This window comes from Somniosus microcephalus, chromosome 4, assembly GCF_052327205.1.
Source record: "Somniosus microcephalus isolate GS21.2 chromosome 4, FLI_Smic_1.0, whole genome shotgun sequence".
NCBI classification, from domain to species: Eukaryota; Metazoa; Chordata; class Chondrichthyes; order Squaliformes; family Somniosidae; genus Somniosus; species Somniosus microcephalus.
In genome coordinates, this window is record NC_140990.1 from 49,734,979 (window position 1) to 49,752,422 (window position 17,444).

Consider the following 17,444-nt stretch of genomic DNA (forward strand, 5'->3'; position numbering starts at 1 on the left):
TTGCCATGTTTCTGCCCAATCACTCAACCTGTCCAAATTGTACTGGAGTTTCACGACATCCTTCTCACAGCATACCCTCCCACCCAGCTTTGTGTCGTCTGCAAATTTGGAGATATTACATCCAATTCCCTCGTCCAGATTATTAATATATATTGTGAACAGACCGATCCTTGCGGTACCCCACTAGTCACTGCCTGCCACTCGGAAAATGACCCGTTTATTCCAACTCTTTGCTTTCTGTCCGCCAACCAGTTCTCTATCCAAGTCAATACCTTGCCCCCAATCCCATTTGCCTTAATTTTGTACGCTAATCTCTTATGTGGGACCTTATCGAAAGCCTTCTGAAAGTCCAAATACACCACATCCACTGGTTCTCCCTTATCTATTTTACCAGTTACATCCTCACTAAATTCCAGTAGATTAGTCAAGCATGATTTACCTTTTGTAAATCCATGTTGACTTTGTCCGATCCTGTCACTGCTTTCCAAGTGCTCTGCTATTACATCTTTTATAATGGACTCTAGCATTTTCCCCACTACCGATGTCAGGTTTACCGGTCTACAATTCCCCGCTTTTTCTCTACCACATTTTTTGAATAGTGGGGTAACATTAGCTACCCTCCAATCCATAGGTACTGTTCCAGAGTCTATCGAGTTCTGGAAGATGACCAGCAATGCATCTACTATTTCTAGGGCCACTTCCTTAAGTACCCTGGGATGTAGATTATCAGGCCCTGGGGATTTATCGGCCTTCAGTCCCATCAATTTTCCTAACACCATTTCCCTACAAATATTGATTTCTTTCAGTTCCACCCTTTCATCAGACCCTATATTCCCCGGCATCTCCGGAGGTTATTTGTGTCCTCCTTTGTGAAGACAGAACCAAAATATGTATTTAGTTGGTAAGCCATTTCTTTGTTCCCCATTATAAATTCCCCTGATTCTGACTGCAAGGGACCTACGCTTGACTTCACCAATCTTTTTCTCTTCACATATCTATAAAAGCTTTTACAGTAAGTTTTTATGTTCCCCGCAAGCTTACTCTCATATTCTATTTTCCCTTTCTTAATTAATCCCTTTGTCCTCCTTTGTTGAATCCTAAACTGCTCCCAATCCTCAGGATTATTGCTTTTTCTGGCCAATTTATATGTCCTCTCTTTGGATCTTATGCTATCCCTAATTTCCCTTGTTAGCCACGGTTGAGTCACCTTTTTTGTTTTATTTTTATGCCAAACTGGGATGAACAAATTCTGTCGCTCATCCATTCGATCTTTGAATGTTTGCCATTGCCTATCCACCGTCAACACTTTGAGTGCCATTCCCCAATCAATCCTACCCAACTCGCACCTCAGACCGTCGTAGTTTCCTTTATTTAAATTGAGGACCCTAGTCTCTGAGTCAACTACTTCATTCACCATCTTAATGAAGAATTTGATCATATTATGATCGCTCCGACCCAAGGGGCCTCGTACAACAAGATTGCTAATTAATCCTTTCTCGTTACATAATACCCAGTCTAAGATGGCCTGATTTCTGGTTGGTTCCTCGACATATTGGTCCAGGAAACCATCCCGTAAACACTCCAGGAATTCCTCCTCCATAGTATTGTTACTAATTTGGTTAGCCCAATTTATATGTAGATTAAAGTCACCCATGATGACTGCTGTGCCCTTATTGCACGCTTCTTTAATTTCCCCTTTAATGCCATCCCCAACCTCTGCCTTACTGTTTGGCGGTCTATATACCACTCCCCCTAACATTTTTTTCCCCTTAGTATTTCTCAATTCTACCCATAGATTCCACCTCATCAGAGCTAATATCCTTCATTACAATTGTGTTAATCCCTTCTTTAACCAGTAATGCTACCCCACCTCCCTTTCCTTTTTGCCTATCTTTCCTGAATATCGAATACCCCTGAATGTTGAGTTCCCAGTCTTGGCCATCCTGGAGCCACGTTTCCGTAATCCCAACCAAATCCCAACCTACTCCTGCTCCTATCTTCTATGTTTATCAAATGCATTTTGAAAGTCCATATGTATGACATCTACTGCACTACCTTCATTAACCCTCTGTTACTTCATCAAAGAACTCAATCAGGTTAGTCAGACACGATTTACCTTTAACAAATCCATACTGGCTGCCCCTTATTAACCCATGCTTCTCCAAGTGAGAATTAATTTTGTCCTTGGCAATGGTCTCTAGTTGTTCACCCACCACTGACATTAGACTGATCAGCCTGTAGTGACCAGGTTTATCCCTCTCCCCTTTTTTAAACAGGGTGTAACATTTGCAATCCTCCAGTCTTCTGGCACCACTCCCATATATCTGAGGGAGATTGAAAGATTGTGGTCAGAGCTTCTGCTATCTCCACCCTAGCTTCTCTCAGCAACCTAGGGTGCATCGCATCTGGACCGGGTGACTTGTTAACTTTGAGTGATGACAACCTATTTAGCACCTCTTTTCTATCCATTTTTATCCTATCCAATTTCTCTACTCCCCCCTCCTCTACTGCGACATTAACTTCATCCTCTTTTGTGAAGACAGATGCTAAGTACTCATTCAGTACCTCAGCCATGCCCTCTGCCTCCGTATGATGAGCTCCTATTTGGTCCCTAATCGGCCCCACCATTCCTTTAACTATCCTTTTACTTTTCATATGTTTATAAAAGATTTTTATGTTCCCTTTTATGTTACCCGCTAATCTTTTCTCATATTGTCTCTTTGCCCTTCTTATATCCTGTTTCAATTTCCCCCGCACTCTCTGTATTCTGCCTGGTTTTTGACTGTATTCTGTACCTGACATTTGTCGTAAACCTCCTTTTTCTGTTTTATTTTAACCTTTATATCCTTTGTCATCGGGAGCTCTAGCTTTGGATGTCCCATCTTTCCTCCTGATGGGAATATGCTTGGATTGTACCCGAACTATCTCAGCCTTGAAGGCCTGCCATTGGTCATTCACTGTTTTCCTGGACAATCTTTGTTTCCAGTCCACCTGAGCTCGATCCCTTCTCAAATCACTGAAGTTGGTTCTCTTCCAGCTGGGTATTTTCACCGTTGATTTTTCTTTGTCCCTTTCCATAACTAGTTTAAACCTAATGATATTGTGATCACTGTTAACCAGATCCCTCCTGCCCCAGAACCGATGAGAGACCCTTTAAATGTTCTGACTGTGCAAAGAGGTTTCAGAGTTCATCCAACCTGCTGAGTCACCAGCAAGTTCACACAGATCTTCAAAGAAAGGAAGATGTTTTAGAAAGGCTGGTGACACTAAAAGTTCGCAGCCATCTCAGAGTAGTGTCCCTTTAATTACAATCTCACAGAACAAGAAGAATCACTGTCCCTTTAACCAGCACAAATCCCTGTGTGGAGGAGAGGGGGAGATACAGTTTGTCTCAGTAACTGTCGCAGAACAGAAACAGCGACCCTGTCCCTTTAAGGGCTTGACCCTCCCCCACTCCCTGCTTTTCCTCAAGTGTCTCATGCTTAAAATTCTCATCCTTGTTTTCAAATCCCTCCGTGGCCTCACCCCTCCCTATCTCTGTAATCTCTTCCAGCCCCACAACCTCCTGAGATATTTGTGCTTCTCTAATTCTGGCCTCTTGAGCATCCCCGATTTTAATCGCTGCACCATTGGCGGCCATGCCTTCAGCTGCCTGGGCCCTGAGCTCTGGAATTCCTTCCCTAAACCTCTCCATCTCTCTACCTCTCTCTCCTTCTTTAAGATGCTCCTTAAAACCTACCTCTTTGACCTTTTCTAACACTCCTGTGAAGAGCCTTGGGATGTTTTACTACATTAAAGGCGCTTTATAAATACAAGTGGCTGTTGTTGTTTCCTGAAACTAATATTAAATTCCCCAGAGGGAAAAAAACTTGTACTTTTACTCCCAAATATTAAAAAGTTTGTTCTACAGAAGCACGAGGTTTATCTGCTTTTATTCATGAATTTAAAAAGTCTATTAAAACCTGAGCCAGTGTGTTGTGAGACAAAGAGCCTTGTGTCCAATAAGGGGAATAAAGGCCCACAGCCTCCCCTGGCCCCGGGCCCTGAACAAGGGACTGGAGAAACTCGCTGCCCTGCGGATCAGACAATCAGCCAGCGCTAGTCCCGCCCCTCGGGCTCCCCGATTGGTTGGAGGACCCGCCGCCGGCTCGCTCCTCCAGCCCCGCCCCGCTCGCTCCCTATTGCTCGGAAGCTCCCGTCAATCACCCGGGCAGTGTGAGCTGAGCATGCGCGGGAGTGACCGGACAGGAGAAAGCACAACTGGATCGACACAGCAGAGCCGCCAATCCAGAGCCAGCTTGTATCAGGGCGGGCGCTGGATGCGGAAGTCGGTCCCTGGCCAACTGTGTAGGTCTTTTTGTTGCTTCAGTTTGAGATGGAGGAGAAGCTGCTGGGTTTAACCCCCAGTACTTCTGAGCCCAGGAGGACCCAACAATTTCCAATGTGGGACTGTCAAGGGAGGTGGATTCTGAGGGAGTTTAGGTTGTTAAACAGACACTGTCCGTACAATGTAAAAGATTATTGTTTTAGGAACAAGTATTTCTGTAAAGGCTTTTAATGTATTTTACATATGCAGATTTTTTAATTCATTCTTGGGCTCTGGGTGTCGCTCGCAAGGCCATCATGTCCAAGGCAGGATGGTTTGTGACTTGGGGAACTTGGAGGAGATGGTGTTCCCATGCACCTTCTGCCTTTGCCCTTCTAGGTGGTTGAGGTCTGGGGTTTGGGAGGTTCTGTCAAAGTGCGAGTTGAGTTGCAGATGTATAAAGTCCCTCTCCTTCGCCCCTCCCCCTGACGCCCCTCTCTCCTCACATAGAGGCCAGAGTCTTGTGTAGGCCCAGACCGGGTGGCAGGTTCCAGTGAACTAGTGAACCTTTTTCCTGTTTTAAATTCATTTTACAGGGTATTAGAAGGGGAGGATTTGCAGACAGGAAACTCAAACAAAACACCGCATCAAGATCTGACCGAGTCACTCGATTCATCAGGACCTGAATATCATCAGCCTTTGAATATGGAAGCAAAAAGCACCGTTCACAGTGGGGAGAAATTGTACACGTGTTCTGTGTGTGGACGAGGCTTCAACCGATCCTCTGGCCTATCAACAAACAAGCGCTGTCACACTGGGGAGAGGCTGTTCACCTGCTCTGAGTGTGGGAAGGGATTCACTAATTCATCCCACCTACTGAGACACCAGCGAGTTCACATTGGGGAGAGATTGTTCACCTGTTCCATGTGTGGGAAGGGATTCACTCAGTCATCCAACCTGTTGAGACACCAGCGAGTTCACACTGGGGAGAGGCCATTCACCTGCTCTGTGTGTGGGAAGGGATTCAATCAGCCATCCAACCTGCTTAATCACCAGCGAGTTCACACTGATGAGAGACCTTTTAAGTGCCTGGACTATGGGAAGAGCTATAAAAGTTCTGGGGAACTGACATGCCATCAACGTGTTCACACTGGGGAGAGACCGTCCAGCTGCTCTCACTGCGGGACTGGGTTCAGGCAGTCATCTGAACTCACTGTACACCAGCGAGTTCACACTGGAGAGAGGCTATTCACCTGCTCCGTGTGTGTCTCAGTCATCCACCCTGCTGAAACACTAGCGAGTTCACACTGTGGAGAGGCCATTCACCTGCTTCGAGTGTGGGACGGGATTCATTCAGTCATCCGACCTTCAGACACACCAGCGAGTTCACACTGGGGAGAGGCCGTTCACCTGCTCTGAGTGTGGGACATGTTTCACTCGTTCATCCCACCTGCTGTCACACCAACTTGTTCACACTGATAAGAGACCTTTTAAATGTTCTGACTGTGAGAAGAGATTTAAAAGCAAAACGCTTCTACTGAGACACCAGAGATTTCACACTGGGGAGAGACCGTTCACCTGCCCTGAGTGTGGGAAGGGATTCACTCAGTCATCCACCCTACTGAATCACCAGCGAGTTCACACTGGGGACAGACCTTTTAAATGCTCGGACTGTGGGAAGTGCTATAAAAGTTCCGGGGAACTGACATGCCATCAACGTGTTCACACTGACGAGAGACCGTTCAGGTGCTCTCACTGTGGGACTGGGTTCAGGCGATCATCTGAACTCACTGTCCACCAGCATACTCACACTGGGAAGAGGCCGTTCACCTGCTCCGTGTGTGGTAAGGGATTCTCTCAGTCATCCACCCTGCTGACACACCAGCGAGTTCACACCGGGGAGAGACCGTTCAGCTGCTCCATGTGTGGGGAGGGATTCACTCGTTCATCCAGCCTGCTGACACACCAGCGAGTTCACAAGCCACTGCAGGGTTTGGATTCTGCTGTTGTTGCTGCTGTTAATCACATCCAGGACTGAACCATGTTCATTCTGACAGTTGGGGTTTGTTTCTGCTGATGTTAATGACCCCTATAACTGGGCTGGAGTTTGATATTCTGGATATATGTCAAATAAACCAGCTTTATTTTAAACACATTGTTGTAGATTTTCTTCTTTCCCACCTGAGTGTTTAGCATCACCTGGCTGGAGCTCAGAAAGGACAATCTGGGGGAGGATCGTATGGCGGGAACAGAACTTCAGCCTGGACACAGTCCTTCAGGGCCACACTGAGAGGGGCAAACGGCACTTTGGTCTTTCTCGTCTCTCTTCACTGACAGCAAAGTCCCCGTGTGGGTTAATCTCGAGGCGTGTGAGAAACGTGTCCCAGCCATTCTCTGCCATGGTTCAGAGCTCCTAGGCACGGAACAGAAGGCTCCTTTAGGAATGTACCTCTGTGCTTTTCTTTTAATGGCCTTATTAACCTGTGTCGCTACTTTTAGTGATTTGTGTATCTGTATCCCTGGATCCCTCTGCTCCTCCAGCCCATTTAGACTCTTAGGGGGAGAAATTCAGTGGCGCCCCCTCTGGGTCGCTAACGTCGCTGGGGCTAATTTTAGTGCCCCAAAAAAGTTAGCGCCCCTGTGCATTAAATTCAGTGGTAGCGCCCCAAGCAGGAGGTGGGGTGCTACTGGAAGCGCTCCCCTCCCTCTTGAGGCGCTACCAGTGAATTTTGCGGCACTTCGTGTAACAGCGCCACGCCCGTCGGCACATAGCACCACGTCATAGCAGACCTCCCTCCCTGATTAAAGCGGAGGGGCCTAGCACTGCACACACTGGGGCCCTGCTGGACCACCAGGGAGCGGGGTGTTGGATCAAGAGGAGCGCCGGGCTGAGCGATCGCGGCCGACACCCTGAAGAGGGAAGGGGGTGGGTGCTGGCAGTCGGCCAACAAAAAGTTGCCGTCCGACACCTGCCCTGGAAGAATATTGTTTCAGGAACAAGTATTTCTGTAAAGGCTTTATAATCTATTTTACATATGCAGATTTTTTTATTCATGGGATGTGGGCGTCGCTGGTAAGGTCAGCATTTATTACCCATCCCTAGTTGCCCTGGAGAAGGTGGCGGTGAGCTGCCTTCTTGAACTGCTGCAGTCCGTGTGGTGAAGGTGCTCCCACAGTGCTGTTAGAGAAGGAGTTCCAGGATTTTGACCCAGTGACAATGAAGGAATGACGATATATGTCTAAGTCAGGATGGTGTGTGACTTGCAGATGATGGTGTTCCCATGCGCCTGCTGCTCTTTTCCTTCTAGGCGGTAGAAGTCGTGGGACAGGTAGGGTGGCAGGTTCCCTTCCATAAGAACACAAGAATTAGGAGCAGGAGTAGGCCATATGCAGTCAGTTGGACGGAGCACGTGATCTCATCGGGGACACGTGACCCGGGCCCACGGCCTGATTGACGGGAGCTTCTGACTAATGGGGAGCGAGCGGGGCGGGGCTGCAGGAGCGAGCTGGCGGCGGGTCCTCCAACCAATCGGGGAGCCCGAGGGGCGGGACCAGCACCGGCTGATTGTCTGATCCGCAGGGCAGCGAGTTTCTCCAGTCCCTTGTTCAGGGCCCGGGGCCAGGGGAGGCTGTGGGCCTTTATTCCCCTTATTGGACACAAGGCTCTTTGTCTCACAACACACTGGCTCAGATTTTAATAGAGACTTTATAAAGTCATGAATAAAAGCAGATAAAGCCCATGCTTATGTGGCCCAAACTTTCTAATATTTTATAGAATAATAGAATGGTTACAGCACAGAAGGAGGCCCCTTGAGCTTGCTCCGCCATTCAATAAGGTCATGGCTGATCTTCGACCTCAACTTGACTTTCCCGCCCAATCCCCATATCCCTGAGGGACATCAGTGAACCAGTTGGGATTTTAATGACAATCCGGCAGCTTTCATCGTTACTTTTTTCCTAGTACCGGCCCCACAAATGCCCAGATTCATTGAGCTCAATTTCACAACCTGTCTTTGTGTTTTTGTAGGTTCTCTCTCACGCTCCCTTTTTCCTGTTTTATATTCATTTTACAGGGTATTCGAAGGGCAGGATTTGCAGACAGGAAATTTATCTCAAACATCACATCAAGATCTGACAGAGTCGCTCAATTCATCGGGATCTGAATATCATCAAACATAACATGGAAGCAAAAAGCACCGTTCACAGCGGGGAGAAACCGTACACGTGTTCTGTGTGTGGACGAGGATTCAGTCGATCCTCTGGCCTGGCGAAACACAAGCGTAGTCACCCCGGGGAGCAACCCTGTAAATGTAGTGACTGTGGGAAAGGATTTGATTACCCGTCTGAGCTGGAAATTCATCAGCGCAGTCACACCGGGGAGAGACTGTTCACCTGCTCTGTGTATGGGAATGGATTCACTCAGTCAAGTGACCTGCTGACACACCAGCGAGTTCACACTGGGGAGAGGCCGTTCACCTGCTGTGTGTGTGGGAAGGGATTCACTCAGTCATCCCAGCTACTGAGACACCAACGTGTTCACGCAAACATGAGACCTTTTAAATGTTCTGACTGTGAGAAAAGCTTTAAAAGCAAAAGGGATCTGCTGACACACCAGCGAATTTATTCTGGGGAGAGGCCGTTCACATGCTCTGAGCGTGGAAAAGGATTCACAAATTCAACCACGCTTCTGACACACCAGCGAGTTCACACTGGGGAGAGGCCGTTCACCTGCTCCGTGTGTGGGAAGGGATTCACAAATTCATCCCACCTACTGACACACCAGCGAGTTCACACCAGAGAGAAAGCTTTCACCTGCTCAGTGTGTGGTAAGGGATTCACTCAGAACTGCAGCCTGTTGGCACACCAGCGAGTTCACTCTAGGGAGAGGCCGTTCATTTGCTCAGTGTGTGGGAAGGGATTCACTCAGAGCTCCATCCTGCTGAGACACCAGCGCACTCACACTGGGGAGAGGCCATTCACCTGTTCCGAGTATGGGAAGGGATTAACTTGGTCATACAACCTGCTGACACACCAGCAAGTTCACAAGTGACTGCAGCAGTTGGATTCTACTGTTATTGCTGCCGCTAATCACATCCAGGACTGAACCCTGTTCACTCTGACAGTTGGGTTCACTCCTGCTGTGGAACTCCAGCACTGACCCTGCTGAAGATTGTAGGCTCAGGGAATGGGGCCTCCTGGAGTGGACGGTAAGAAAGCTGGGTTTCGGTATCCTGACAAATATATGGTGAGGAACCAGAGGAATCCTCACTAAGGAACCATCTGGGGTTTTACCGGCCAGCGTAGGTCTAGGGGTGAATGATGCCCGACTCCCTGAACTATCTTACATTGAACCCAGTTCAGATCAAGATGAATTCAGTTTACAGAAGAATAGAGAGAAATATCACCCACAATTGAGGGAGACAAAAGCAGCCATTAGAGAAGCTCAGAGATCTTTGGAAAAGAAGATGGTGCTCAATTGTGGTAATAATGGCAAAATCTTTCCCAGCTCCGTCAGGAGGCAGAATCCCATTAAAGATGGTTTCGGGCAGAGCTGGAGGGCCACTTACCAAGTTGTGGTGAGCTGTTGAGGGCCGCACACCAATGTTGCCCCTAAGGTGCGCGGGCACGGTGGCGCAGCAATGGCGAGGCCCCGCACAGGCCGCTCACCAGCTCCTGCCGCTGGGAGAGAAACCGCGCAGCACATTTAAAGGGTCAACACACATTGGTGAGAGCAAAGTGTTCAATTGGTGAGTCGGAAACAGTCCGACTCTTAGTGTTGAGCATCGCGCCACTTCTACCCTCCCAATAATTTATCAACATCAATTCAGATAGTCCTCAGATACTATCTCAAATACACAGAATGTGGTGTAAGATAGTAAAATCTGCCGTTACTAAATGAATGAAATGAGTGATCGATCGATCGGTGGATTATATGTTGGACTGAAAGTCCACGTGGCTGTTTGGCCGAGCGGCTCGAGTCTTTTGAAGCACAAGTAGCTCTTTGTGGACACTGTTTCTACTTCAAAAAACTGAAGAACATCAGAAGTCATTAACGGAGACGGGCACAGCATGCCAGCTCAACAAATGGCACCAAAGACTGGTGGGATGTGGGTTGATGCCCATTCTCCCTCACACTGCAAATCCTTAATCTCCACTGGGCTGTCGGGAAGAAAGAGGGGCGTCAACAGAAAGTGAGTGTGTCCCCACAAGGAAGTCCATTTGGAGGGTGAGACCCCATGGGTCACAGTAGAACGGCAGGGTCAGAGCAAGCTGCCCACCTGTTCCCTCAGCTGAGAATGCTTTGGTTGTGTGCAGGGACCTAAAAAGAAAAAACACACAACAAAAAGTAAAAGGCAAAAGAAAACTTCAAAGGATTTGCTTAAAGTAAGAAAATACTATATTTGTAAAATAACTGCAGGTAGTTCTTTGGCTAAACTCTTACTTAGTCAAACAATCATATTCCAATAAGTGATATTGCAGCTTGCTGTTGATGATAATTAGAGATGTACTTTGTAGATAAATAGTGTACGAGGTTAAAAAGCAGAAAGCTTCCCATTTGAGGATTCGTGTTGCTGTGGAACTGCTCAGACTGTTTCCATAGTTATTTTATCATCCTTTTGGCCATTTTTAGTAGTTGTCCTTCTAGTTCAGATATGCTGGGGGTAATTTGAACCTCCCCCACCTGACGGGATTGAATTTCCTGCCCGTTTTACACCTTCCCCGATTTTGCTCGCCAATGATTTCAGTCGAAAGTGAAATCGGGCGGGTGTAAAACAAGCGGCCGATCTGATTGCATTAGTTTCCCACCGGGTGCATGAGGTTAAAAGCACCCCCTGCTGTTTCCAAACACAACCCAAGCAAATTTCTCCTGACAATAGTTTGGTTCTGATCCTTAATAATGTTCCAGCTACTCTTATCACCACAATTGCTTTAATTCTGACATTTGGCCTGTGATCTGACAGCAAAGCAGTGATCTCTTCACGTGCAGTGAGCAAATGGGAACAAACTGGAGGTCCATTGTGCAGGAAGAAACCCAGACACGCGACGACCTTTTCTCTCATTTGAAGATGTGCATTGCTGAAGAGGATAAGACAGCTTGTAATGTGGAGGACAATCTAGTGTCAGGCAGTGTGCTTGGAGATGTCCAAATATTTATCACCATCCAGTCTGGTCCTCCGCATTGAAAACTCTTGGGACATCTCGGATTTGTGAAACATTGAGGTTGATTTTATTGGAAATATCAAATTCAGCTCTGATTTGCAAACCTTTATTATCACAATGCTCTTGCCATTGAGATGCATCAGTCAGCTGAATAAGGTAGATTTGATATTTTCAATAAATACAGGGTTTAGTTTCATATTTCCAAATATGATTGGCTTCCCAAGTCCATTAAACACCACAGATCAGATCATTCAGTAAGGCTCATTTTCAAAGAAAGGCTCAATTGCAACTGACACATGGGCAAGAATGGAATGTCGATCCTTCTCTTGCAGCTGATCGGGGATCTTGGATGTGTTTGACGTTGCTGAGATTGCTGAGCTTAGACTTCTTGGGGCTGATTTTCACTCTGGGTGGACACCGGGTGAGCGGTGCGATGGTGCTGCCTGTCCAATGTCCTCGGTGAGAAGACCCAGCCATTTTGATGGCCGAGCCTCATCTGTGCAATATCCAGCTCCAATCGCTAACCCAGGGCTGACAGGGAGCTTGCAGATCAGAGGGCAGGCGGTGGGTGAAACTGGAAATCTGCCGGCTCCTCCATGCCAGACACATTGATGCAGCAAACGGCAGATTCCATTAGCCCGCCTGTTTGTGGTTGTGACTCCCCTGCTGCCTCGGAGACAATGACCCGCCTCCTGACGTTACGTGGGCTAGGTCGTGTCCTACAAACCTGCTTGAGTTTATTGAAGAAATTTAACCCTTTTACACCGATATCATTCTGGTGAATCTGCGCCGCGACCCCTCTCCAAGGCCAATATATCCTTCCTGCGGTGTGGTGCCTAGATCTGAAGGCAATACTCCAGATGGGTTCTAACCAGAGCTCTGTACAGCTCCTACCTGCTGAGGCACCAGCGAGCTCACACTAGGGAGAGGCTGTTCACCTGCTCCATGTGTGGGAAGGGATTCACTCGGTCATCCACCCTGCTGAGACACCAGCAAGTTCGCAAATGACTGCAGGGGTTCGATTCTGCTCTTATTTCTGCTGTTAATCACATCCAGGACTGAACCATGTTCATTCTGACAGTTGGGGTTTGTTCTGCTAATGTTAATAGCCCCTGTAACTGGGCTGGAATTTAATATTCTGGATATAAGTCAAATAAATCTGCTTTGTTTCAAACACACTTTGTGTTGAGTCCTTGATGTCTCTAAGATAAGATTAGACTAATTGATGTCCTGTTACCGACTGTTCCATTTTGGGGCCTTTTCTCCTTTGTTAAAGAAAGACTTGTATTCATACAGCACCTTTCACAACTTCAGGACATCCCAAAGCACTTTACAGCCAATGAAGTACTTTTGAAGAGCAGTCACTGTTGTAATGTAGCAAATCAGGCAGCTAATTTTGCGCAGAGCAAGATCCCACAAACAGCAATGTGATAATGACCAGATGATCTGTTTTAGTGATGTTGGTTCAGGGTGAAATGATGGCCAGGACTCCAGGGAGAACTCCCCTGCTCTTCGGAATAACATCATGGGATCTTTTACGTCCACGTGAGAGGGCAGATGGGGTCTCGCTTGAACGTCTCGTCCAAAAGATGGCACGTCTGTCAGTGCAGCGCTCCCTCAGTACTGCATTGGAGTGTCGGCCTAGATTTTGTTATCAAGCCTCTGGAGGTGGACTTGATCCCACAACCGCCTGACACAGAGACGAGAGAGAGAGAGCCACTACTAACACCCGATCATTACGATGGATTATTTCAGTTCTCATACTTTCAGTCACTCATGGACCAGTCCCAGCTCCCCATACCATCCAGGGTGCCTCCCCTAGACTTGGTATCCAGAGAAGGTATCAGTAACACGCCCCTGTACCAGCCCTGGGAGTGTTTGATGGGACAGTGTAGAGGGAGCTTTACTCTGTATCTAACCCGTGCTGTACCTGCCCTGGGAGTGTTTGATGGGACAGTGCAGATCAGGGGTTCTCTGAGGCCCCTCCTGTGTTATAAAAATTCCCCGGACCCCCTGTAACACAACACAAGTATTCATTTCTGTAAAGTGCTTTGGGACATCCTGAGATCACAGAAGTCTCTCTATAAATGCAAGTCTTTCCATTTCAAATCACTGTGCTTTATTTTTTGAAATTAATAGTTATTTGGCGATTAAGTGCGGTAATAGTATGTTTTAAACTCCCTCCTCCTTGATTCTCCAATACAAGAGGCCCAGTGACCTCACAAGCTGCCTTGTGGCCGCCTTCCTTCCAGCCCACGTGATCTGCTCAGCTGAGCAAAGCCCAGCTCCGAGGCGGAGAGTGCACTGATTGGCCCTTTATCGCCCCGCCCACCCCGGCAGCCACCAATCGGAGAGTGAGCAGGGTGCAGTGGGCGAGGCTGGCCTTTGATTGACAGTTTGAGCTCCCGCTCGCAGCGCTTTGAATTTTGCCCCAACAATGGACGGCGGTTAGAGGCGGGACTTGGGCCAAGCGGATTGGCTGCTGGCCTTTGATTGACGGTTGACTGGACCAATCCCCAGGGTCGCGGGCTGTCCTGCTCAGTGGCGCCGCCTGGTGTGAGGGCGAGCGGCGGCAGGAGCTGCGTGTCCCGCAAACTGCGCACGCGCACTGCTCCTGTTCCAGTGGGAGAAGGTGTTCAACGGGCTGGGCTCCTGGGATTGGGAATGGCCGCACCCTCCAATAAACCCCAGCCTGGATTTGTAGGGGGGGAAGGGGGGAGATGGGGCCAACAGGCTGAATGGAGATGATGGGAATCTGGATCAACCCAATTGGCAGCGAGCGAGGGGCGGCTTCCGCAGCCTTGGCCCCATCGCGCCCCACATCGCTTCCCCCGTGGTTGCTCAATGGGAACTGAGCTGGCGCCCGGTGTGAGGGCTGCTTGTGGGAGAAAGAATGAAAGAGGGAGAGAGTCATAACGGCACAGGAGGCCATTCAGCCCATCGAGTCCGTGCCGGCTCTCTGTAGAGCAATCCAGTCAATCCCATTCCCCCGCTCTATCCCTGTAGCCCTGCAAGTTTATTTCTCTCAAGTGCCTATCCAGTCTCCCCTTGAAAACATTGAGTGTCTCCGCTTCCACCACTTCCGTCAGCAGCGAATTCCAGTTCATCACTCGCTGCGTAAAAAAGTTTTTCCTCACGTCCCCCCTGTATCTTTTGCCCAAACCTTAATTCTTTGTTCTCCTAGTCCTTGTACCATCAACTAGTGGGAACAGCCTTTACCCGTCTACCCTATCCAAACCCGCCATAATCTTGTACACCTCCATCAAATCACCCCTCGACCTCCTTTGCTCTAATGAAAACAAATCCAGCTTCTCCAACCTGTCCTTGTAGCTAAGATCCCCCATCCCTGGAACCATTCTGGTAAACCTCCTCTGCACCCTCTCAAGGGCCTTCACATCCTTCCTAAAGTGTGGTGACCAGAACTGGACGCAATACTCCAGTTGTGGCCTAACCAGCGCTTTATTAAGATTCAGCATAACTTCTCTACTTTTGTACTCAATACCTCTATTTATGAAGCCCAAGATCCCATATGCTTTGTTAACCACTCTCTTAATATGTCCTGCCACCTTCAGGGACCTATGCACATGAACTCCCAGGTCCCTCTGTCCCTGCACACTCTTTAAAACTGTGCCATTAAGTGTATATTGCCTCTCCCTGTTCCTTCTGCCAAAATGCATCACCTCACTCTGCTCTGTATTAAACTCCATCTGCCACTTGTCTGCCCATTCTACTAGCCTTTCTATCTCCCGTTGCAGTCGATTGGTATCATCATCACTGTTTGCCATATACCCAACTTTGGTGTTATCAGCAAATTTAGAAATTCTACGCTGTATTCCAATATCCAGGTCATTTATATATATCAAAAAAAGCAGTGGCCCCAGCACTGACCCTTGGGGAACACCACTGTCTTACCATCCTCCAGTCTGAAAAACAGCCATTTACCACAACTCGCTGTTTTCTGTCCTTAAGCCAATTCCTTATACAAGCTGCCACTGACCCACCTATTCCAAGTGCCTCAATTTTGTTAACCAGCCTTCTATGTGGTACTTTGTCAAACGCCTTCCGAAAATCCATGTAGACAACATCCATTGCATTCCCTTCATCAATCCTGTCTGTTAGTTCATCAAAATATTTAATTCGATTAGTCAAACACGATCTTCCTTTTACAAATCCGTGCTGGCTCTCCTTAATTAGCTTAAACCTCTCCAAGTGCCCGTTAATTTTTTTCTTGGTTATTGTTTCTAAAACTTTACCCACCATTGATGATAAACTGACCAGCCTGTAGTTACTGGGATTGTCCTTACACCCTTTCTTCAACAATGGTGTCACATTTGCCACTTTCCAATCCTCAGACACCTCCCCTGCATCTAGGGAAGATTGGAAAATTATGGCAAGCACTTCTGCTATCTCCTCCCCCAATTCCCTTAGCATACCCAGCCTTTCTAGTACATCCTGTCTACTAATTTTCACCCCTTCCATTCCTTCTACCATTTCCACTTCTACCGATATTTTGTCAGCATCCACCTCCTTAGTAAACACCGATACAAAGTACTCATTGTGTATTCTGGACTTGCCCTGCGCATCTAAGCATATATCACCTTCTTTGTCTCTAATAGGCCCCACCCCACCTCTTACTACCCGCTTACTGTTTACATGCCAGTAGAAGATTTTTGGGTTCCCTTTTATGTTAACAGCCATTCTACTCTAATATTCTCTCTTTGCCAATCTTATTTTCATCTTCACATCCCCTCTCAACTTATTGTATTTGGTCTGGTTCTCCCTTGAAGAATTCACCTGACATGCATCATACACCCTCTTTTTTTGTTTCATCATCATCTCCCTCATCATCCAACGGGCCCTTGCTTTGGTTCCCTTACCCTTCCCTCTTGTTGGAATGTACCTAGCCTGTACTTGGAACATCTCCTCCTTAAAGATCACCCATTGTTCCGTTACAGTTTTTCCTGTCAGTCTTTGGTTCCATTTTACCCTGGCTAGATCCTTTCGCATCCCATTGAAGTTAGCCCTATTCCAGTTTAGAAGTTCCACTCTAGATTGTTCCTTGCTCCTCTCCATTGCTAATCTAAATCTTATGATACGATGATCACTCGTACCCAAGTGTTCTCCCACAGACACTTGGTCGACCTGGCCCACCTCATTCCCCAGCACCAGATCCAGCAATGCCTCCTTCCTAGTTGAGCCAAGAACATATTGGTCAAGGAAATTCTCCTGAACACATTTCAGAAATTCCACCCCCTCCTTTCCCTTTACCTAGCATTATCCCAATCGATATTTGGGTAATTAAAGTCCCCCAAAATCACCACTCTATAGCTCTTGCATATCTCTGTGATTTCTCTGCAGATTTGCTCCTCTACCTCCCTCTCACTATTTGGAGACCTATAGAATACCCAATATAGTGTGATCATACCCTTTTTGCTCCTCAACTCTAACCAAATGGATTCTGTCCTTGTTCCCTCAAGAACATCCTCCCTTTCCAACACTACAATGTCTTCCTGAATCAGCAATGCCACCCCACCTCCCTTTTTTCCTTCCCTATCTTTTCTGAACACCTTGTACCCTTGAATATTAAGCGCCCAGTCCTCACCGTTTTTAAGCCACATTTCCGTTATTGCTACAGCATCATATTGCCACATGGCTAATTGTGCTTGTTGCTCACCAACCTTATTCACCACACTTTGTGCGCTTACGTACATGCATTCTAAACCCATTATTAAATTTTTCGTAGTCTCTTAGTCTGCTCCTATCTAATATGGTACTACTACCGCCTCTCGTACTATCTTCTCTAGTACTATCTAACACACTCACTCTTTTATGCACCTTATTCCTCTTTTCTACTCTTATATGCTGGTGCCCATCCCCCTGCCAAGCTAGTTTAAACCCTTCCCAACAGCACTAGCAAACCTCCCCGCGAGAATATTGGTCCCGGCTCTGTTGAGGTGCAACCCATCCGGCTTGTACA

At 47.5% G+C, this 17,444-nt stretch overlaps 2 protein-coding genes across 2 annotated transcripts in view; both read left to right on the forward strand.

Annotated features, from left to right (window-relative positions):
- LOC147118825 (uncharacterized) overlaps positions 1–17,444 on the forward strand; it is a 165,548-nt gene that overhangs the window by 104,860 nt on the left and 43,244 nt on the right. Inside the window, exon 6 of the mRNA XM_085983978.1 lies at positions 9,006–9,196. Within this exon, the coding sequence (XP_085840104.1) occupies positions 9,006–9,196 (191 nt within the window). The remainder of the gene's footprint in view (positions 1–9,005; positions 9,197–17,444) is intronic.
- Positions 4,925–6,363, forward strand: LOC147118829 (uncharacterized). The gene is made up of 2 exons (XM_085984631.1): positions 4,925–5,550; positions 5,624–6,363. The coding sequence occupies exons 1-2, from the start codon at positions 5,012–5,014 to the stop codon at positions 6,342–6,344; spliced, it is 1,260 nt and encodes a 419-aa protein (XP_085840757.1). The 5' UTR covers positions 4,925–5,011; the 3' UTR covers positions 6,345–6,363.